The sequence below is a fragment of the Saccopteryx leptura genome, chromosome 2 (assembly GCF_036850995.1).
Source record: "Saccopteryx leptura isolate mSacLep1 chromosome 2, mSacLep1_pri_phased_curated, whole genome shotgun sequence".
Taxonomy (NCBI): Eukaryota; Metazoa; Chordata; class Mammalia; order Chiroptera; family Emballonuridae; genus Saccopteryx; species Saccopteryx leptura.
This window is the reverse complement of record NC_089504.1, coordinates 37,161,061-37,183,603: the sequence shown is the minus strand read 5'-3', so window position 1 is coordinate 37,183,603 and position 22,543 is coordinate 37,161,061. Positions and strand designations below refer to the sequence as shown.

The following is a 22,543-nucleotide window of genomic DNA, read 5'->3' as shown; positions in this document are numbered from 1 at the left end:
TAGAACCACAGTTCTAGCAGCTACCGGACAGCTGATGGGAGGCGCGGGATTCCGAGTCCTGAGAGGGCACAGCTTGGGGCTGAGATCTAGAAGGTCCCGGGCTCCTGGTCTGCACTTGGAAAGCCCTGAACAGTCGCTAGGGTCCCCTACTCCGGGCAAGTTCTCCGAGCCTGGTGGGGAGGTTCGAGCGCATGGCGCGCAGCGCCTCCTCCGGGTAGCCTGCGGGGTGGCCCCAGGGGCCTCCGCCAGCAGCTGCTGTTGCCTTATAAGGCGGGGGCCGGGCTGCGCCGGGGGAGGGGCTGTGGCCGCCCGGCCTCTTCTAGGCGATCCTAGCGGTGCGGGGCTGGCCGGGGAGCGCAGAGGCAGCGGGAGCCCGGGAGCGTGACGAGCCGCCATGGGCAAGTCAGGTGAGCCCTCTGGGCCGGCCAGGCCGGGATTCGGGGATGGCTCAGGAGCCGTGGTCTGCGGATACTCCGCTGCGGTGGGTTGGATCTCTCCAGAGCTGGGCGGCCCCTCCACCCGGGGGAGCGCTGGAGGCAGCTTGGCGGGACCCCAGCCACGGATGGAGCGGTGCGGGGAAGAAGCTCCTGCAGGCGCAGCCCGGGCAGTTTCCGGGGCAGCCGGGAGGCTGGGGTGGCTGGCGGGTCAGTGGGGGAGAGAGAGGGAAGGCGAGACCGAGGGAGGGTCCCCCTGTCTGCGGGCCAGAGATTGCGTCAGGGAGGGCTTCCAGGCGCTGATGGGATTAGCGCTCAGCGTCCAGCGAAGGCGTGGTTTTTGCTTTGTTTCAAGAGGACAGAGTTAGGAGTTGGAAAAAGCCATCAAGCTAACAGCATCTTTCGCTGCAAAGCAGCGCGCTCCAACCAGCCTTCTTAGGGACAACTCAAGCATCCTTCAGTTTCTCCTCCCCAACCGCCCCTCCTGTGCCAGACTTCACTGGGGTACGAACTCCTGCTTCCCCTTTTTTCTCCAACCTGTTGGTGACCCATCCTCACTATTGTGGCTGTCCCAGATGAACTTTCTGAAATACAGACCTTATCTTGTCACTCCCCAACACCTTCCGTGCCTTTGTCTGCAGGTGAGAGAGGACGCATCCCTCAGCCCCGGCTTGAGCTGCTCCGGGAGTTGGCACACTGAGGCCAGCACACCGGTCCCTTCCCTTGGATTCCCTTTCTCAGCGCCCACCACCACCGCTCTGTCTCTCCCAGTTCTCTGAGGTTGAAAATCTTCCCTACGCTTGTAGACTCAGCTTCTGGGCCGGGAGACCACTCTTGACTTCCCCTCCCCCTAGAAGGGTGACCTATCTCTTGCTCGCAGCCCTCGCAGCAGTCAGCTTGGGATACTACCCAGCCATAGACATGCTTCCCACAAACACCTCACTCTGGCAGCCGGGACTCTGTCCATCTCAACATAGTTCCTACCTCACAGGAGGCCCCTAATGAACTGCTGTTGAACAAAGCTCAGAAGCCCCACTTGGCTCTGCCTCCCTGGAGCACATCCTCGCCTTTCCCCTCCCCCTCCACCTTTCCCCTCTGTGCGTGTTACCTTTACCCTTCTCTCTCCAAAGCTCCAAGGGCTCTTCTTTTTGCCTCTGTAACTTGTTTTCTGAATCCATTTATTTTACATCTGTGACTTTCTAAATAAAATTTCTCATAGTTTGGAGAAAAAAAAAAGAGTCCTACTTCATGGGAAGCTGGGTTATCAGCCTCAGGAGGCTGAAGCTGGGTCCCTTCTTGAATCTGTCCTCAGGATCCAGACACATGAGGTGCCAGTGCTGGGAGCTAGCGGCATTGGTCTTTAAGCTGCCTTACCTGTAGTGACAGGTCTGGCTTTCTGCTGTGTGATCTTGGGCAAGGTTTTCCCCATCTGTGCAATGAGGGGGGCTCATATGACCCCCCGGTCTTTCACAGGATGGAAAGGTAACATGAAGAATTGTCATGAAGTTAAAATTCATGATGGCAGGAGGTGATGGGGCAAGAGGGTGGCAGATGTGAGAAAGCATTTTGAGAAATCAGCTCCTTTCTCTGTAGATTAAGAGAAAACCCACACATTCTCAAAAGTCACATTTTATTCATTTGTTTCTGGCTTCTCCCCTGAGAAACAGTTTTCCTGAACTGCTAATATTCAGCTGTGTGACCATTCTTCTATCTGTTCATCCATCAATTCATCTCCCCGTCCCTCCTTCCTTTCTTGTCTTCCTCCCTTTCTTCCTTTCATTCTACCATCTATCAGCTCTGTACCAAACTGTGGTACAGAGCTATCCTCAGGGGTGTTCATTTGGATTATGAAATAAATCATAAAGCCGATGGTGGGGTGAGAGACAGGCATCCCATGACTTCAATAAGAGGTGAGAAGTGGCTCAAACCACAAGACAGGTACAGGGGAAGCCCAGGGGAGGAGAGAGCACCTTTGCAAAGGGACCTATTGAAGGCTCCTGCAGGAGGTGGTCAAATCCCAGAGAGCCCTGGGAATTTGGACTTTATCCCTGAGACCTGAGGTGCCATTGGGAGGTATTAATCTGAAAGTGGCAGGACCAGAGCTGTGCCAGGGTGGAGGGTGGGTCAGGTGGGGAGAGGGTGGAGATGGGGGTCAGGAAGAGGTTGCTGCAGTTATTCAGGCAGAGACGTCAGGCATCTCGGACTGGAGAGGAGGTGAGGATAGATTGTAGAGATGGTACCCTTAGCAGACTTTGGTGGCTAACTCACGAATGAGAGGAAAGTGTCAGAATTTGTCTGGGTGCAAGATAGTGGTGACACCTTCTAGGACTGAGGATGCTGAGTCAAGCAGGTTTCAGAGGAGGAGGACAGTGGCAGAAGACAGGTTAGAGCTGGTTCAGGCAAGGGCCACCCCCTGCCTGAACCAGCACACAGATACACACACACCAGGGACCTTCCAGAATGCTGGCCCAGGCCTATCTCCCTCATAGCCACGTGCATTTTATTGTCTCTCCCAAAGATTGTAAGTCCCCCAGGGCAGTGTCTGGCTCCCCTAATGGTCTTCAAGAGAAAATAACTTTTCTGGGTATCCCTGGTCCAACAGGTCTTCAGCATAGGCCCAACCTGGAAGCCCCAGACCACCAGCCCGAGGCCTGCTCTGCAGGGCCCGTAGCACTGACAGATGGGTAGCCACAGAGAGGCTTTATGTGATTCCATAAAGACCATTGTAAGGAGCCAGTTCCTGCCTCTTCCAGGGCTCATTATCCTCATCACTGCGTAGGACCCAGTCTCTTTTTAATCTTAAACATCAGATATACCCCAGAGCTGCTTGGAGTAGTAGGCATTGCTGAACAATATCATGAAACGAAGGCATCTTTAATTCCAGGAGCCACCAGCCCAGTGTTCAGAGACTCCAGGTCCATCTCCCTCCCTGTCTCGCTGCTGGGCTTCAGTTTTTAGCAGTTATCATGGGGGCAGAGAAAGTCAGTGGCCCTGGGCTCAGTAGAAACTTCTAGTCTCTAATAACAGTGATTATCAATTATTAAGCTCCTAGTGCAAGCCAGGCTTGGAGCTAGTTTTTATCAGTTGTATAGATTTATAGAGGTTGAATACTATGCCCAGGCTCATAAGTTGACCAGAAAGTAGACAAACTGGGATTTGAACCCAGCTCTCTGACTTCCTAGCTGCGGGGTTTTCCTCCTACCACACTGACCATTGCCACCTGTTCCCTGCCTGCTTCTCAGCCTGGAATCTGGCTTGTAGGGACTTCTACATACCCTCTAATTATTTCTAAGAATCTTCACGTCCCCTCCACCCTCATCGGCCATCAGAGCAGAAAGGCATGTAGGGACCCTCCAGCCCAAAGTGTTCTGCTGATCAGGACCCTGGCACCTCTCCCCTCTGCAGGGGAGGCTGTCTGGGCCATAGCAGTCCCATCAGTTCCATTTTCATCTGATTTTACTGAGAAAAGAAAATTCAAAGGAAGGGTTTCCCTGCTTTGAAAGTATCTTGAAAACCACAGATGTCATCCTTCCTTCTCACACAGATGGGGTCCTGGGGCCCAGTGCTCAAGGCAGGCCCGAGTGGCCACAGGCAGGGCTGGAGAGTGGGCACCGGCCCTCAGGGACTGTTGCCTGTCTGCAAAGGGTCAGCCTGGAGTGGGTGCTCTGGGACACCCTTGTTTCTGTAGGGCAGTTGAGCAACTCACTGACCATCATTTTTTCTTCTTTTAAGTGAGTAGAAAGACAGAAAGGAAAGGGCAGGGGGGTGGAGCAGGAAACTACAACTCATAGTAATTGCTTCCCATATGTGCCTTAACTGGGTAAGCCTGGGGTTTCTAACCAGTGACCTCAGCAGTCCTAGTTGATGCTTTATCCACTGAGCCACCGCAGGTCAGGCGACCATCATTCTTGCTTAGGGAGAAGAAAGTATATATAAGGTGGAAAGTATGTGAGATTTGAGGCAGGGGAGGCTGTCTTTAGATGTGGACTCCCTGTGTGAAATTATGCAATTCACATGTCCTCCCGAAGACCACAGCTTCCTCATCTGTAATAAGACTCTGGTCCGAGGGCCTTCCCAGTGCTGGTGAGGATCCCATTCTTCTGCTTACTTACTCACTCATTTCTCAGCAGATATCTGAACTCAGAGGTACTGAAAGAGGTCGTCAAAGTTCGATTAAAATACCAGCAGCCTTGCTCCCATGGAAGTCAGGGATGGGATCTGACAGGCCGATGTCTCCCAAAGCCAGAGGCTACAGGGTCTTGATTCAATAGTAATGATATAATTATAAATGCCACTGAATAACTCTTCACTGTGTTCCAGAACTGTTTTAAAGAAATAACATGGATTAATTCATTTAATACTCAGAACAACCCTGTGAGAGTAGATACTGTTATCTCCATTTTTTAAATGCAGGATAAATGAGGCATAGAGTGATTAAGCAACTTGTCCAAAGTCACACAGAGCTGGTATTTGCCTCTTGAATTGCCTGGAGCCCAGGCTGGAAGAACAGAAGCTGCTCTTTCCTTTTGTCTCAATTTTTTATTCTTTCTTCCTGATAGACCAGTTTTACCCCAAAGGTGGGATCAGGTCACTTTCCAGTCTTAAAAAACAACATTCAACTGAGTAAATTTGAAGATCCAACTGCCTTTAGTCAGTGATTCATGGGGTTCACTGCCTCTAGAAACTAGAAGCGTGCTCTAATGAGTTGTACAAAATGTAAGGTTTTTATAGGCAGAAAGAGGGTGAGGCTAAGAAGTGAAAAGAATGGACTATTTTAGGCAGGGTCCCCTTCCCTGAGGGGGAAGCAGCAGGTTTTATCAGGCAGTTTGGCTCACTAGTGATTAGGAAATTCCAGACGGATTGGTTTAAAATTCCACTCCTGGGAGAAGCTGGAACTACAATTGGATTAGTTATTGAGTTTTGGTTTGGGGAAGTGGAAGTGGCTTAGCAAAAGTGACTCCATTTTGGCCTGTTCTTTTTTTTAATACCAGCTTCTTGCCAAAGGGTAGAAGGGGCCTCTGCACAATCCTGTCCTGGCCTCTGCAAGTCCTAGGCCTCTTTGGTGGGAGTATGGAGAGAAATGAGTCAGGCTGGGCTCTGGGAGGCTTCAGAAGAGGGCAGATGCTGAGGGAGGGAGCCTGTCCTAGCCAACCACCAAGCGGGAGGAGCGGCACTGACCTTCTTGTAGTCTTCATATGGCCTTTAGAAGCTCAGGTCCCAAAGGACCTTCAGGAGCCCCCAGTTCAGCCCCACCTAAGATGCTCTCCACTCTGGCAGACACCGCACAGCCCTGCCACCTTCCCTCAGCCACTCAGCCCCCAGCCCCTTGGCCACAGGGAGCCATCCCCTAGCAGCTCCTTGTACCTTTCGGCAGCTCTGAACTTGAGCCCCAAACCTGCCCGCTGGAGCTTCTAACCTGCAGTCCCCAAGTTTCTTCTGGAGTCCCTCGGGCAGGCCTGAAACCTTACTTCTTTTCTCCTCTTCCTCCTCTTCTCTCCCCTCAGATCTGAAGGCAGCTGCCAGCCTCTGGGCCTGACCCTCCTCCTAGGTCTGGTCAACCCCATCTCTAAGCTCTGACTCCCTTTGTCTGATATCCCGTGGGGGTGGTATGGAGTGAAGGACAGTATTTCCTTCCTCATAAGGCTACCCTTGGACCAGCTGTAGGAATGTGGGCAGGTTACTTCCCTTCCTGAACCTTAGTGTCTTCATTTTTTAAAAATAGGCACAATAGTGGACACTCCCACAAAAGGTGGTAAGAAGTCAATGAGATCGTGCATGGCCCAGCACCCAGCAGTAGTTGGCGAACATGCAGGAAAAGACCTCCCTTATTCCGGGCTGGCACCCTGAGCCCAGTGTACCCCCTATAACAGGGGTCCCCAAACTACGGCCCACGGGCCACATGTGGCCCCCTGAGGCCATTTATCCGGCCCCCGCCGCACTTCCGGAAGGGGCACCTCTTTCATTGGTGGTCAGTGAGAGGAGCATAGTTCCCATTGAAATATTGGTCAGTTTGTTGATTTAAATTTACTTGTTCTTTATTTTAAATATTGTATTTGTTCCCATTTTGTTTTTTTACTTTAAAATAAGATATGTGCAGTGTGCATAGGAATTTGTTTATAGTTTTTTTTATAGTCCGGCCCTCCAACAGTCTGAGGGACAGTGAACTGGCCCCCTGTGTAAAAAGTTTGGGGACCCCTGCCCTATAAGGACATAATCCCTCCCCTCCCCATTGTGGGGTGGCTGTGAGGGCTCTTCCAGCCTAATGCAGGGATGGGCAGGTTTTCTTTGACTTTTTCCTTATGTTTATCTTTGTCCTTGGGTTTTTCTGCAGAATTAGGGTGTGCCTCTTGCTGGGTGTGGTCCCATGAGGCTGTGCTGTGAGGAGCCACCTAGGCTGGGACTGGCTGCCATGGTGGGAGGGGACTCATAGGGCCAAGCAGAGGTATGGTGCTGGGGCCCCGCATGCCTCCCAGAAGGGGTAGGGAGAGAGAGCTCCCCTCCTGATTATCAAAAAGTTCTCCTGAGCTCTTCCTGGGAACCCTGGCCCTGCTGGGAATAATGACTGACTTTAGCTTCTAGGCACCGAGCTTAGGTTGAACACAGGAACTTTCACTTTTGTTTCTCTTTACTTCCCATATTCTGCGAGTGCAGTGACCTAGTTTTTAGCAGCCATCTATGTCCCTCTCTGCCAAGGAGTCTGCAGGGCCTGCAGCACTGCGGGGCCAGGTTACACTGGGCACCGGCACTCAGGGCGCCTTTAAACGGGCTTCCCCATAGCCACCCACCTTCCTTCATCTCCACTGCCTCCCCACCACCCTGCGATGCCCTGATCCATCCAGCCTGCCCCTTTCTGTGCCCTTTGCCTCCTCACCACCTCCTCCTCCAGGGAGCCTTCCCTGATACATCTGTGGTCACCATTGCTCATGCCACTCAGTCCCATGCACCTCCAGTGGTGTCCCATCATGCCTGCCTGGGACATGGGAGTTAGAAGAGACATTATTAGTATAGGCTCTCCATCTCTATCAATCAAAACCTCCCAAATTCTGGCTGTCAGCACCCCTCCACCCCCCACGTCCCTGTCCCACCCCACAATACTGTGACTGGACCTCATGGACTTCCCTTCCCGAACCCTGGTACTCAAGGTCGTTACCACTCTCTCTTCCATTTAGCAGAAACCTTATGATCAGACCCACCACCATAACCTGCAGTTGCCTTTCTCTCCCCTGAGTCAGTATCTAGCCAAAGCTCCTAGGGCAAGTTCTGGTCTTCTTCTTTTCCTCAGACGCCCAGTGGGATTTGATTTAAAGGCCTAGGAGACATGGGGGTCTGGCTGAGTGAGAGGAAGAGGGTTCCCTGCTGGCTCATCTGCTCAGCCTCTCGGGTGGGTGAAGAACCAGCAGAGGAGAACAGCTGGTGAATTTGACCTGGGTCAGTGGAAGGAATGAGTGGTGCTTCACTCTCAGGTTTACGCCCTTCCTGCCCATGGCCAGGCCTCAGGGACAGGTTCCTCCTGGCAGTGCAACTAGCTCAGTTTCAGGGTCCTCTGTAGCCCTCACTCTAACTCACCCAACTCACCCCCATTTCCACAGAGGGGAACTCCCAGATTCCTAAGGCTGCTGCATGGTGTCTTCACAATCTAAACATAGCTGGCTGCTGTTCAGACATCCTGGGGCCTCAGATCTGGGATCACCTCCTTCCTGATCCGCCAGACCATGTTAGGTTGCTTTTCAAGTTCCTCTCACACCTGTGCTCATCTGCGCATGGCCCTATCACACTGATTGCTGGTGTCTGTTTACAGGCTGTCTCTCTTCTGTATGTGAGCTCTTTGAGGACAGGACGTGGCTGATTTGTTTCTGGGCACCTGCACACAACATGGGGCCTGGCACAGTGGAGAGACTCAGAGAGCAGAGAACAGATGGGTGGATTGGGATTGGGTGGGTGATGCTTCTGGAGAGATGACCAAATGGATGAACGGATGGATGGATGGATGGATGGATGGATGGATGGATGGATGGATGGATGGATGGATGGATGGTGGAGAGATGAATGGAGGAAGTTGGATGGATGAGGTTCCATTTCAGATCCAAATTGATGTGACTTTTTTTAATTTTAATTTTTATTTTTTTTAAGAGACAGAGAGTGAGTCAGAGAGAGGGATAGACAGGGACAGACAGATAGAAACAGAGAGAGATGAGAAGCATCAATCATTAGTTTTTCATTGCGCGTTGCAACACCTTAGTTATTCATTGATTGCTTTCTCATATGTGCCTTGACCGCGGGCCTTCAGCAGACTGAGTAACCCCTTGCTGGAGCCAGCAACCTTGGGTTCAAGCTGGTGGGCTTTTCCTCAAACCAGATGAGCCCGCACTCAAGCTGGCGACCTCGGGGTCTCGAACCCGGGTCCTCTGCATCCCAGTCTGATGCTCTATCCACTGCGCCACCGCCTGGTCAGGCTTTTTTTTTTATTTTTATGTATTGATTGATTTTAAAGAGGAGAGAGAGAGAGAAACATAGATTTGTTATTTCACTTATTTATGCATTCATTGGTTGTTTCTTTTATGTGCTCTAACCGGGGATTGAACCCACAACCTTGGTGTATCCAGACAACACTCTAACCAACTGAGCTACCCAGGCAGGGCCTTGATATAACTTCTGTTCACTATTGACCTTTCTTGACCTTGGTTTCACCCACTTATGCTCTCCCTAACCCCAACCCCTTGACCTTGCCCTTTCTAAGATCACGACCCAGTTGGGCACAGGCTCCACCTCATCCCTCACTGCAACTCTGGGCCCAACACCACCATGCTCCTTTCTACACTCTCCCCTCATTCCGCTTCCCCAATGCTGTTCTTCCTGGTCCTCTCCTTCATCTGTCCCTCTGTCTTCTTGATTTTACCAGTCCAGTGTGGGTACCCCTCCACCCCACCCAGGCTTGTTCTCTGAGCACCCACTCCCAGTCCTTTCCAGTCCTTACCGTGCACCACAGGTTCAGTCTGAGATACCCAGTCTCCTCAAACACTTTCTTTCGGAAGTCCCATTGCTCACTGCCCAGCCCCCCATCCGCTCTGCACCCCATGGCCTTTCCTCCACTTAGCGGCCAGCAGGGACTTTCAGGAACACCAATTGCACCAGCTCACTCCCCTGCTTCCCAATCAGTTGTTTCCTATTGCTTTGAATAAAGACCCAGATCTGCAACATGGCCCATAGGGTGCTGCATAATCCACAGGGTGCAGAGATGAAGAGATGTGGAGAGGCATCGGGATAGAGGCTGGATGAGCAGAGGTTTGGAGCAAGGCCTCACAGCTGTCCATCTGTCTGGGGTACTGAAGGGAGCCTGTCTGTGTGGCCTAAGGTCTGAGCTGAGCATTGCTCCAAAGCTTGTCATCATAATTTTGGTTGGTTTTGTCTCTGCACTGAGACATTCTCCATTTTGAAATCACTGCAGCTTCCAAACAGTTTAACAATGACGTCCTGAAGGCACACAACGAGTACCGGCAGCAGCATGGCGTGCCCCCACTGAAGCTCTGCAAGAAGCTCAACCAGGAGGCTCAGCAGTGAGTCCCCCCAGCACCCTGGGCGACGGGCCCTCACGGTGCTGCTGCTGCGTCAACGGGACCCTGGGGTGGCTGGAGGGACATGAATTTTGGGGGCAGATACAGCCAGGCTTGAAAAACTACTCTGCTACTTACCAAGGCAGGTCCCTTTGTTCCTCTGAGCCTCGGTTTGATCCTCTGTAAAATGGGGTGTTTGGGGCTCAGAAGTAATGCAGGTGTGATGCTCCTGATTTCCTCTGCAAGCCAGGGAAGGAAGCGTGGCCACACTGGTTTAGGGCTCATGCTCTGGGGCTTCCCTGGGCTGCGCCCGCTCTGAGGAAAAACCCTTGTCTCTGGCAGGTATTCAGAGGCCCTGGCCAGCACGAGGGTTCTCAAGCACAGCCCGGAGTCCAGTCGCGGCCAGTGTGGGGAGAACCTGGCCTGGGCATCCTACGATCAGACAGGTGGGTCCCTTTTTCGGCTCCCCTGCCCTCTGACTGAGCCGGGCCTAGGTAGCCATCATTCAAGCCCCTCCTGGGCCCCAGCACCCTCCATGGTATAGTCGTGCGGCAGCCACAGGCTCAGAAAGGGACAGGAACCCCAGAGCTCGCCTGCTCCCAGGGCCGACTGCAGCTCACCGCAGGTCTCTGATGGCTGGCTCAGGGCCAGGCCTGTGCTGCTGCCAGGGACACAGATGAGTCAGACTGCCTGGACTCCCCTTTGGAAGAGCTCCCCACTGAGGAGCAGGGTGAGGGACACAGACCATCAGTACAGTCTCAGCCTGACCCTGCAGGCATTGATGCGTCACCAGATACAGAATTTTACTTTGGTCACATTTTTCTAGAACTTTGTTTACAATACTGGTGTATTAACATTTTCATCAGCAAAGTACAATAAAGCTTTTTCCATATTGGAAAAAAAAAAATCATAACAATGGGAAAGACAATTCCTTAGCTACGGTTTTAGCCTGGAATGGAAATCCCACCCCACTGACCAGACATCCTTGAGCTTCCTGGCTCTGAGAGCCTGGTCGTGGCTTTTTAGGAAAAATGTTGGAGAGCGCTACCTCCCTCTCTGAAACGGTCTGCAAACCCTAGAGGGAGAATGACTCCTCTCTCTGTGGCCTCACATTCCTGGGAGTTCCTGGAGTGGGGGCAGTGTCCTCTTGGTTTCCTTAGCTCTGTGGCCCTGGAGGAGAGAGAGGTGTGCGCATGCTTCTGAGGAAGGCAGGCGTCCACAGCCTGCAGCCACCTCCAGGGCCTGGGTTTGGGCTTCGGGGGCTGGGGAGGACAACAGCATCGGGAAAGAGCCAGTAGGAGATGTGGTTTCATCCTAGCCTTGCGCTCCTCCCTGTGGAGCCTGGAGCAAGTCCTTACCCTCTCTGGCCCCAGTTTTCCCATCCCTACAGAGGGGGTTGGATAAGTAGTCTGTAAGGCAGTGGTCCCCACCCTGGCTGCACATTGGGATCTTTTGTGGTTCTTTTTAAAAATTCCAGTGCCTGGGTCTCTCCTTCAGACACATCTATACAATCAGTCTGTGGCAGGCCCCAGGCATCAGCAATTTTCTTTTTAAATTTTTATTTATTGGCCCTGGCCGGTTGGCTCAGGGGTAGAGCGTCGGCCTGGCGTGCGGGGGACCAGGGTTCGATTCCCGGCCAGGGCACATAGGAGAAGCGCCCATTTGCTTCTCCACCCCCCCCCTTCCTCTCTGTCTCTCTCTTCCCCTCCCGCAGCCTAGGCTCCATTGGAGCAAAGATGGCCCGGGCGCTGGGGATGGCTCCTTGGCCTCTGCCCCAGGCGCTAGAGTGGCTCTGGTCACGGCAGAGCGACGCCCCAGAGGGGCAGAGCATCGCCCCCTGGTGGGCAGAGCGTCGCCCCTGGTGGGCGTGCCGGGTGGATCCCGGTCGGGCGCATGCGGGAGTCTGTCTGACTGTCTCTCCCCGTTTCCAGCTTCAGAAAATTTAAAAAAAAAAAATAATAATAATAAATTTTTATTTATTTATTTTTTACAGAGACAGAGAGAGAATCAGAGAGAGGGAAAGACAGGAACAGATAGACAGGAACGAAGAGATCAGAAGCATCAATCATTAGTTTTTCTTTGCGCCTTGCAACACCTTAGTTGTTCATTGATCGCTTTCTCATATGTGCCTTGACTGTGGGCCTTCAGCAAACCGAGTAACCCCTTGCTCGAGCCAGCAACCTTGGGTCCAAGCTGGTGAGCTTTTGCTCAAACCAGATGAGCCCGCGCTCAAGCTGGCGACCTCGGGGTCTCGAACCTGGGTCCTTCCGCATCCCAGTTTGACGCTCTATCCACTGTGCCACCACCTGGTCAGGCGGCATCAGCAATTTTTAAATGTTCCCCAGGTGAGACTAATGTGTAGCCACTGCTCTCTGAGACCTTGTACTCAAAGTGTGGTCCACGGATGAGCAGCAGCATCTGGGAACTTGTTAGAAATTCAGACTTATAGGCTCCCCCCTAGACCTACTGAAATCAGAATCTGCATTTTAACAAGAGCCCGGGTGATTCATGCACACATCAAAGTTTGAGACTGACCGCTCTAGCTCTGAGGCTCCTCCCACTCTGGCCCTGAGATCAGCAGCTCCTAGGGCAATGCTGTGCAGTTTTCTCCTATCAACACCTGCTGGGCCACGGGGTGCTCCAAGTGAGGACCCTTCTATCTGCAGTGGAGACCGTAGCCCACCAGCCCAATTGCCTTTCCTCTTATGGACATTTCAGGAGCCAGACTTGGGGTGGGGTAGGGTGAGGGCTGAGTCTCTGGAAGACTAGTAGCATCATTAAAAGCCCTTGGAGTACACTGCTTTTAACCCTCTTGTCCAGAGGCCTAGAGAAGGCGAGGCCTTGCCTAGGATTACACAGTGAGTTCGTGGCAGGGTGGGGACACAGATGCAGGTGACTCCAGGACAAGGTTCGTCCCCATCCTCAACAAGGTCATCCCTCAGCCTGGATATGCTCATGGACAGGAGTCCCTATCCCAGTCCGTCGGTGCTTTGTCAGATGTCTAATTGTGGGATGAGTGGTTTGGAGTTAATGGGAGAAGATGGAAGGAATAGGGAGTGGGTTGATTTTGCTGCTAAGTTTTAAACAGTGTCTTGTCCATACAGGAAAGGAAGTGGCTGACAGATGGTACAGTGAAATTAAGAACTACAATTTCCAGCAGCCTGGCTTCAACTCTGGGACTGGTGAGTGACAGGGTCGCTGTGGCCTGGCCCCGGGCAGCACTGCAGTTGGGTTTCTGATTCCAGAGAGGAACTAACCCTCTGAAAATCAATCATTTCCCTCCTATTTTATCTCTCTCATATTTTTCTGATTTAACTTTGCCCAAAGGGTAAAACTCTCTTTCCCCCCCACACACACAAACACACGCGTGCGCGTGCAGGGCCTCATAAAAACTCCCAAGCTGATGATTCCTGCCCTGCCAGCCCCAGTTCTTCAGATGACTGGAGGTTGTCCTAGGTGGCTATGGACTTTTTTTTTTTTTTTTTAGAGACAGAGGGAGAGAGAGAGAGAGATAGACAGGAACGGAGAGATGAGAAGCATCAATCATTAAGTTTTCGTTGCGCATTGCAACACCTTAGTTGTTCATTGATTGCTTTCTCATATGTGCCTTGACTGCGGGCCTTCAGCAAACCGAGTAACCTCTTGCTCGAGCCAGTGACTTTGGGCTTAAGCTGGTGAGCTTTTGCTCAAACCAGATGAGCCCACGCTCAAGCTGGCAACCTTGGGGTCTCGAACCTGGGTCTTCCGCATCTCAGTCCGACGCTCTATCCACTGCGCCACCACCTGGTCAGGCCGGCTATGGATTTTAAAAGCTGCTGAGTGCATCTTTCCCAAAGTGGAGCCTCACCACTTTTAACCGATCATCCTACTTCTAGTCTTGCTCCCCTGCAGTCCAGCCTGCTCCCCAGGACCCAGAATATTCTAACACCCTCTCTGCCCATGTTGCTCTCCTGACTAAACTGCCAGTGGCTTCCTGGGGCCTTCAGGAAAAGGGCACAGCTGGCTCTTCTCTTGAGTTTAACTCTCTCCTCCCTTCACACATCACTTCTGCCACTTCTTTCCTGCCCTGCGCCTCGCGCCTCACGCCTTGCGGCCTCCCAGGCGTTCTCCTTCACCTTTACGCTGCAGTCTGTGGTTCAGGTGGGCTTGAGCGCGGAAAGCCTGGAGCTAGCCTCGGCCCCGACACTATTATTTGTGCGAACTTGGGTCAAAGCCCCATCCCTTCCTGTCTCAGAGAGGGAGAGGGACAAGGTGGTGGACTCTACAGGACATTCCAAGAGGCGCAGTGTAGGTGCAGGGGGAGCTGACTGAGGGGCCATCCGGCCTTCCTCATAGGCCTCCACCGTGAGTGGCAAACATTCAACTTACTAAGGTCCCAGGCAACCAATCTGAGCTCAGGGCTCCCTGTTGCCCCTCACCAGGCCACAACAGGCCTCACCAGGCCTCGCCAGGCTCCTGTCTTTCCTCAGGACCAACTCAGATTCACCTGGGATGGCTCAGGATGGGTTGGAAGGGGCTATGAGTTCCCCAGGCAGAAGGCACCAGAAAAACTGAAAAAGGGATTCTCTACACTACCCCACCTCACCCAGTCCTACTCATGGGCAGAGCTACTTATGGCCTTCTGCCCTACTGAGGGTTCTTCAGAAGCAGGAAGTGACATGTTCTCAGAACCAGTCACTGTTTCCTGTGGTTTTCTGCTCACCCTTTTGGGCAGGGGTTCTTGCAACTGTGTGGGCAGGACTATGGGGCAGAGATAGAAGACTTGCTGAGGTGCTTCTCCCCTCAGCAGTCAGGCCTGGGGTGAGGAGGCTGCTGCCAGGGCCCTGAGGGACAATTGATGGCTCTGTGGCAATTAAATTTGGTTGGTGAGGAAGGGAATAGTAACAGCCTCCTTCCAGTGATTAATGATGTGAAGGCAGAACCTGGTATCCTTTTCATAAAGAACCATGTCTAGAAGACATTTGATTTTTTAGTGTCTGGATCTGCTTTTCCCATGAACAAGATTCACAGGCAATTGGACATGTGTCAGAGCATGCTATTAGCTTCTGACAGCTATAAAGTGCCCCCTATCCACGGCCACCTAAGCCTGGCAACACCGTTTGGTGGCAGGACTTTATTCCATTAGTTTTGCAGAGGAGGATAATGAGCCGCAGAAAGGGTGAGAGATTTCTTTATACCTTCTGTCCTCAACCAGATGCTCTTTCTGTGGCCCCGCTCCAAGGCAGGAATCTCGCAAGTGTCAGACCTAGGAAAGGAACTCAGCTTTCCATGGTCACTGACCACCTGTCCCACCCATTGCCCCATACCTCCCACCCCTAAAGAGGAACACCCCAGAGCAACTAGCCCCTATGCCATCCCAGGTGCCAATGGGCAATGCCTAGAGACAGACAGAGCCTGAGCCTAAGACAGGAGCATAGATCTGGATGGAGTTATAATCAGGGTTTGCAAGACCCTTAAAGATCTGCCAATCTATCTCCCCACCTTAGGCTCCCCCAGAGCTGCACCCTTGTTCTGGGACGCCCTGACCTGAGTTCATGTTGTAGGTGAAAGGGCCTTTGAAATATCCTATAATCTCTCCCCACCCCACCCCACCCCTGTCAGCATCTTCTGATGAAGAACACAGTTCTATGCTATGTGCTGAGTGGAGGGAAATGATTTCTTGCAATTCCTTTGTTACACTTTATTTTAATGAGTAGGTCTTTTTGTTTATTTATTCTGGATTAGTAATACTTTTACATGACATAAACTAAGTCTTCCTTCCATCCCTGGCCTCTAGCACTTTCCAACCAACAATACCAGTTTCTTATGCATCATTCTAGGATTATTCTGAGCTTATACCAACATTTGTGTACATATTTTTTATCCTTTTTTTATATGCTGGTATCAGCTACATGATCTGTTCTGCACTGGCTTTCTTCACCCAGCAGATTGGCAGAGATTGTTCCATATCGATATGAAAAGAGCTTTCCCTTCCTTCCTTCCTTCCTTCCTTCCTTCCTTCCTTCCTTCCTTCCTTCCTTCCTTCTTTCCTTCCTTCCTTCCTTCCTTCCTTTTTTAAGTAAGAAGAGAGGAGATAAAGAGGCAGACTCCTGCATGCACCCCAACCAGGATCCACCCAGCAACCCCCATCTGGAGCCAATGATCGAATCAAGCGACCTATCCTTAGTGCCTGGGGGCGATGCTGAACCAACTGGCTGTGAGAGGGGAAGAGAAAGAGAAGGGGGGGAAGGGAAGAGAAGCAAATGGTTGCTTCTCATGTGTGCCCCAACCAGGGGTTGAACCAGGGACATCCACACACCAGGTCAACACTCTATCCACTGAGCCAACCAGCCAGGGCCTCATTCTTTCTTACTGTTGCACATTATTCCCTGGCAAAGATACACTGTAATTAATTTAATGTGTTTTTCAAATGTATATTTTGGGAATCACAGTCTGTAGCAGGAAAGAGATTGTGATCCATTTAGGAAAAAAAGAAAAAGAAAAAGGAAGCTGTTAGTAGTTTAGTGTTAGAAACCAGTGTGTATATGATGGTTGCTAAGGAAGTCATGTCCTTTAATTCCTCTGTAAATACCACACTTAAATATCTCTGTGTGGACAGAACCCTCCCCAGCCAGCTGAAAGATTACTTAGTCTCATCTGTTTGGAAAAGGCTTCCACAGGCATTCATGCTGCCAAAGCTCATGTTGTGTCTATACTCATATTCTTGGCAACCAGGGAATAAACAGCAGCTCTTCCTGGTCTGGGTGACAGAGAGAGTGGGTGGGACCACAGAACACGTGGTCTCTTGAGAGAAAAGGCTTGTATGAAAGAGGACATGAGACTTAATGAAAAGACAGCCTATAGAAGCAGTGACTCCTGACAGAGCTGCTGAGAGCCTGGGGTTGTGACTCAAAACCCTGAGGACCAGGGTGAACTGGCAGGAAGTGGTTCTCCTCGATTCTGAGATGAAAATCACAGTTTTTTGGGAAATGATTAAGACAAGTTTAAGGATAAGTGGAAAAGATGCATAATTATACTTAAGGTTTGTTTTCTTGCTTTAATTGTATCAGGTCAACTCTATTGATTTGTGTTTATGTTTGGTTATTTTCGGAAAGAAAATATTTTGGGGATATAGACAAATAAATAAACTATGCCTAAATTTAAGAATTATAAAAATGGAGTTAAACTGTAGGGAAAAAACACAATGTAATCAATGAAAAACGTATCTGATATGTTCTTACCATATTTGATACACACTGGAGATACCAACATTGTCTCTTCTCTGAAGGATTGGAAAAGTATGGATACCAGATTCCCTCCCTCCCTCCCTCCTTCCCTCCCTCCCTCCCTCCCTCCCTCCCTCTCTTCCTTCCTCCCTCCCTCCCTCCCTTCCTTCCTTCCTTCCTTCCTTTGTCTTTCTTTAAGTTTGTGGTAAAATATACTTAACATAAAATTTGCCATTTTAACAATTTTTAAGTGTACAACTCAGTGGGGCTAAGTGCATTCACAGTGTTGTGCTACGATCACTACTATTCACTTCCACAACTTCTTCATCATCTCATATTGAAATTCCGAACCCATTAAACAATGACTCCCATTCGTCCGTAACCCCCTTACTCCCAGCTCTACTAGCTACTATTCTCCCTTCTGTCTCTATGAATTTGACTGTTCGAGGAACATTATTTAAGTAGAGTCATGTAACATTTGTCCTTTTGTGTCTGGCTTATTTCACTTAGCATAATGTCCTCAGTTCATCCATGTTGTAACATATGTTAGCATATTCCTTTTTAAGGCTGAACAATATTCCATTGCATGTCTATGCCACGTTTTGTTTATCTGTTCATCCACTGGTGGACATTTGGGTTTTTTTCTCCTTTTGGTTATTGTGAATAATGCCGTTATGTACATTGGTGTACAGATAGCTAAGTCTCTGATTTGAATACTTTGGGGTATATTCTTAGTAGAATGCTGGATCATGTGATAATTCCAAGTTACCTTTCCGAGGAACCTCTCTCCTGTCTTCCACAAGAGCCTCACCATTTTTTTACACTCCCATCAGCAAGACTCAAGCTTTCCATTTTCTCCACATCCTCATCAAAACTTGTTTCCTTTTCTAAAAAAAAATTATATCCATCCTAATGGGTATAAAGTAGTTATTTTCTTTCTTTCTTAACTACCCTATGGGAAACTTAGCTACTCTGATCATGATTTTCCTCCTCCTCCTCCCTCCTCTCTTAGTTCTTCATCAGACATTTATTGAGCATCTGCTGTGTTGCAGGCCCGGTACCGAACACTGGGGATATGGTGATCGCGATAAGGCAGATGTGATGCCTGCCCCCAGGAGGAAACATAATTTCTTTAAGTTTATCTTAGTAAATGGATGCGATTTTGTGACATGGGATTAACTATCCCATTGACCTATCACCTCAACAGTAAAAGTGGGAGGGATGAGCTCCAGACCTTTACTCCCAGCAGAAGAATTTATGGTCATTGAGCAACGAGTCCCTTACAACATCAATATTTTGACTCTAAAATGGGAGAGGAGTAGGAAATTCGCAGCTTGAAAGGCTCAATGAGCAAGGGGCACATGGCCTGAGTGGGAGGCTATTGCTGAGAAGCTTCAGTAAGCCACAAAAGTGGCTGGAGGGTCAGGCAGTAGCTTTTGAAAGAACTGGGCTGTTTGGCTCAGAGCAGAAGGAACTGAAGGAGGCCCTACCTTGTCAAGGCCTCAAAGACCTCAAAACATAGAAGGCCTGCACTTCCAGTGAGAGCAGAGGCTAAGTCCGAGAGTGTTCTTTATTTTTATTTATATATTTTTTTGTATTTTTCTTTCTTTCTTTTTTTTTTTTCAGGGACAGAGAGAGAGTCAGAGAGAGGGATAGATAGGGACAGACAGACAGGAACAGAGAGAGATGAGAAGCATCAATCATTAGTTTTTCGTTGCCACACCTTAGTTGTTCATTGATTGCTTTCTCATATGTGCCTTGACCGTGGGCCTTTAGCAGACCGAATAACCCCTTGCTCAAGCCAGCGACCTTGGGTCCAAGCTGGTGAGCTTTTTGCTCAAGCCAGATGAGCCCGCACTCAAGCTGGCGACCTCGGGGTCTTGAACCTGGGTCCTCCGCATCCCAGTCCGACACTCCATCCACTGTGCCACTGCCTGGTCAGGCTATTTTTTTGTATTTTTCTGAAGTGAGAAGCAGGGAGGCAGACAGACAGACTCCCACATGCGCCCGACCAGGATCCACCCAGCATGCCCACTAGGGGGTGATGCTCTGCCTATCTGGGCCGTTGCAACCAGAGAGATTCTAGCACTTGAGGCAGAGGCCATGAGAGCCATCCTCAGCGCCTGGGCCAACTTTGCTCTAATGGAGCCTTTGCTGTGAGAGGGGAAGAGAGGAGGGAGAGGGAGAAGGGTGGAGAAGCAGATGGGCACTTCTCCTGTGTGCCCTGGCTGGGAATTGAACCCAGGACTTCCACACACTGGGCCAACGCTCTACCGCTGAGCCAACCAGCCAGGGCCCCGAGAGGGTTCTTTAATATGCCTTTCATCCATTCACTCATTCATTCCATTCATTCATTCAATGAAAGTTTATTTTACACTTTGCATGCACAGATTGTGCCAGGTACTGGGTATACTTTGGTGAATAAAACAATTTCATCTCTACCCATGTGTGGTTCCTAGCCTTGTGAAGGAGCCAAGCAATAAGCAAGTCATCAAATATATCATGGTAAGAATGTCATGAAGGGAGAAAACAGATGTAATAAAACTCTCTTGGGCCTGACCTGTGGTGGCGCAGTGGATAAAGCGTGGACCTGGAAATGCTGAGGTCGCTGGTTCGAAACCCTGGGCTTGCCTGGTCAAGGCACATATGGGAGTTGATGCTTCCAGCTCCCCCCCCCTTCTCTCTCTCTGTCTCTCCCTCTCTGTCTCTCCTCTCCTCTCTAAAAATGAATAAAATAAAAAAAAGACTCTCTTGGGAGGGAGGTATTCAGGAAATTGAAGTGATTGTGAAAGGCTTCTCTGAACAAGTTACATGAAGGCTGAGGCCTAAGGACAAGAAGACATTGGTCATCGGAAGAGTATTCCATGCTAGTGTGTGCATGGGCTCCATGGTGGGAAATAACCGGTGGTGTTCAAGGACTGGGAAAGAGGCCGCTGGGCCAAAGCACTTACCTTCATCTAGATGCAACTGGAAGCAATCAAAGGATTTTCAAGCTGAGAAGTAAATAGATACGACTTCGTCTCTCTGACTACTTAAGCAGAAAGTGAATTGGAGGGAAAAAAGGTGCAAGCTGGGAACCAGTCAGGGGGCTGTTTCAATGGCTCAAGTGAGAAAAATGTGTGGTTGGGATTAAAGTTTTGGGAATGGATGGACTTGAGATGTATTTTAGAGTTAGATTTGTCAGGTGTGAATGGTGGGTTGTTCTGGGAAAGTGAGATAGGGAAAGGAACTCAGACCTATCCCTAGGCCTGCATGCGTAGAGGTGCCATTGAAGGAAGTGGGAGGGCAGGGAGAGGGTTAACTTTGGGTGGACCAGAATCAGTGAGGTTAAATATGAGATGCCTTTGAGTCATCCAAGTGGAAATGTCAAGTAAGTAGTTGTGTTTGGAACACAGAGGAGAGATTTGGGCTGGAGAAGTAAATTTAGGAGCCAGGGAAAGATGAAATTGCCTGAGGAGTGCAGCAAGGAAAGAGAGGCCAGAATTGAGCCTAGGGCTAGGCAGGTCCTTCATCATTTACAAGTGAGATCAAGGGAGGGGGAGGCATGAGATGGGGAATGCCGAAAGGGAGCATCATGGAAACCTGAAGAGGGGGGTGCTTTGAAAAGGAGAGGAGTCAACCTTGTCAACTGTTCCTGAGATGTTGAGTAAGATGAAGATAGAAAGTGACCATTGGAGAGGAATGTGGAGATCCTTGGTGACTTTAAAGAGTGCAGTTTGGTGATGGGTATGCAACATAATTGAACGACAAGATAACCTGGACATGTTGTCTTTGAATATATGTATCCTGACTTATTGATGTCACCCTATTAAAAAAATAAAATTATTAAAAGAAAAAAAAAAGAGTGCAGTTTGGGCCTGACCAGGCAGTGGTGCAGTGGATAGAGCGTTGGACTGGGATGCAGAGGACTCAGGTTCGAGACCCCCAAGGTCGCCAGCTTGAGCATGGGCTCATCTGATTTGAGCAAAGCTCACCAGCTTGGACCCAAGGTTGCTGGCTCGAGCAAGGGGTTACTCAGTCTGCTGAAGGCCCACGGTCAAGGCACATATGAGAAAGCAATCAATGAACAACTAAAGTGCCACAACGAAAAACTGATGATTGATGCTTCTCATTTCTCTCCATTCCTGTCTGTCTTTCCCTGTCTATTCCTCTCTCTGACTCTCTGTCTCTGTAAAAAAAAAAAAAAAAGAGTGCAGTTTGGGGAGGGTTGGAGGCAGGTGTGAGATAGGGTGGTGTCCTAATTGTTGGGTCAGTGGGCTTTGTCACGATCTCTGGGAGACCATGAAACCTTTGGGCATCACAAAGTGGTAAAGTGAGTAGTCGGTGCGGTGACTGAGAGGACTTGATGCTATAGAAACTCAAGTAGTTGCCATGTTTTGTGTCTCCTTCCTCTGACTGGTGTCTGAAGACCAGGCTTCCCTGAGCCTGGAGAGATGTGCAGGAGCTCAAGAATCTCTTGAAACATCCTTCTCCAGGCTTTGCAAACTAACCTGTGTCCCTCTCCCACCTGCTCCCCTCCAGGACACTTCACGGCCATGGTATGGAAGAATACTAAGAAGATGGGAGTGGGGAAGGCATCTGCGAGTGACGGGTCCTCCTTCGTGGTGGCTAGATACTTCCCAGCAGGGAATGTCGTCAACCAGGGCTTCTTTGAAGAAAATGTCCTGCCTCCAAAGAAGTAACTTCCCAAATGTCATGGGCAGGTGGCAGACTTAAGATCGTGGATATGAAGTGCCTAGAACAACAAAAAATCAGCTGTGTGTCTGTCTTTGTGGGGGTGTGTGTTTGTGTATGTGATGTATGTGCGTGTCTCTTGCACACACACTTGGATATACAGTTTTTGCATGAACTCATTCTTATCCAATGAATGAGACAACAACGTCTTTACTCTGATGGTTAGACTATAATTATTTGGACTTTAGGGAAAAATCAATTTTTTAACTTTGTTTTATTTTGTAAGCAAAATTCTTTTGTACCTTTCTTACTTATAATATCCATCCCTGGACTTTTTGTATTCCTAATGTTTGTGATGCCGAGAAGTGAAGTTCATTTCCTGTGATCTTCATGCGTTGTAATCTACTTGTGGTAGATATTTAAGAATATTAAACCTTCATCTAAATGTGACATAAAACACAGCTTTAAACACATAAATACTAAGCAGCTGCCATCAGAAACATGGTGCAGGCAGGGGGTTCCATTTCACAGAATTATTGCGATTTCTTAGTTGTAAGACATGATGTCATCTGCATGCCTCCTAGACTTCTCTAATGGGATTGTCAAAGAACAAATGGAGAAAAAAAAACTACTTCCTTGCATTTTTCTATCTTTAAACAGCAAAATACTGTTACTGCCA

General features: G+C 49.8%; 1 protein-coding gene across 1 annotated transcript; it reads left to right on the top strand.

Moving 5' to 3' along the window:
- Window positions 1–254: 254 nt before the first annotated feature.
- Window positions 255–22,321, top strand: GLIPR2 (GLI pathogenesis related 2). The gene is made up of 5 exons (XM_066365651.1): window positions 255–407; window positions 9,880–9,988; window positions 10,328–10,431; window positions 13,090–13,167; window positions 21,712–22,321. Exons 1-5 carry the CDS (start codon window positions 395–397, stop codon window positions 21,870–21,872), a joined length of 465 nt encoding a protein of 154 aa, XP_066221748.1. The 5' UTR covers window positions 255–394; the 3' UTR covers window positions 21,873–22,321.
- The last annotated feature ends 222 nt before the right edge of the window (window positions 22,322–22,543 follow it).

Coding starts and splice junctions, on each gene's coding strand:
- GLIPR2 (XM_066365651.1), top strand. Junction 9,989..10,327: donor CTCAACCAGGAGGCTCAGCA/GTGAGTCCCCCC, acceptor TGTCTCTGGCAG/GTATTCAGAGGCCCTGGCCA. Junction 10,432..13,089: donor GGCATCCTACGATCAGACAG/GTGGGTCCCTTT, acceptor TTGTCCATACAG/GAAAGGAAGTGGCTGACAGA.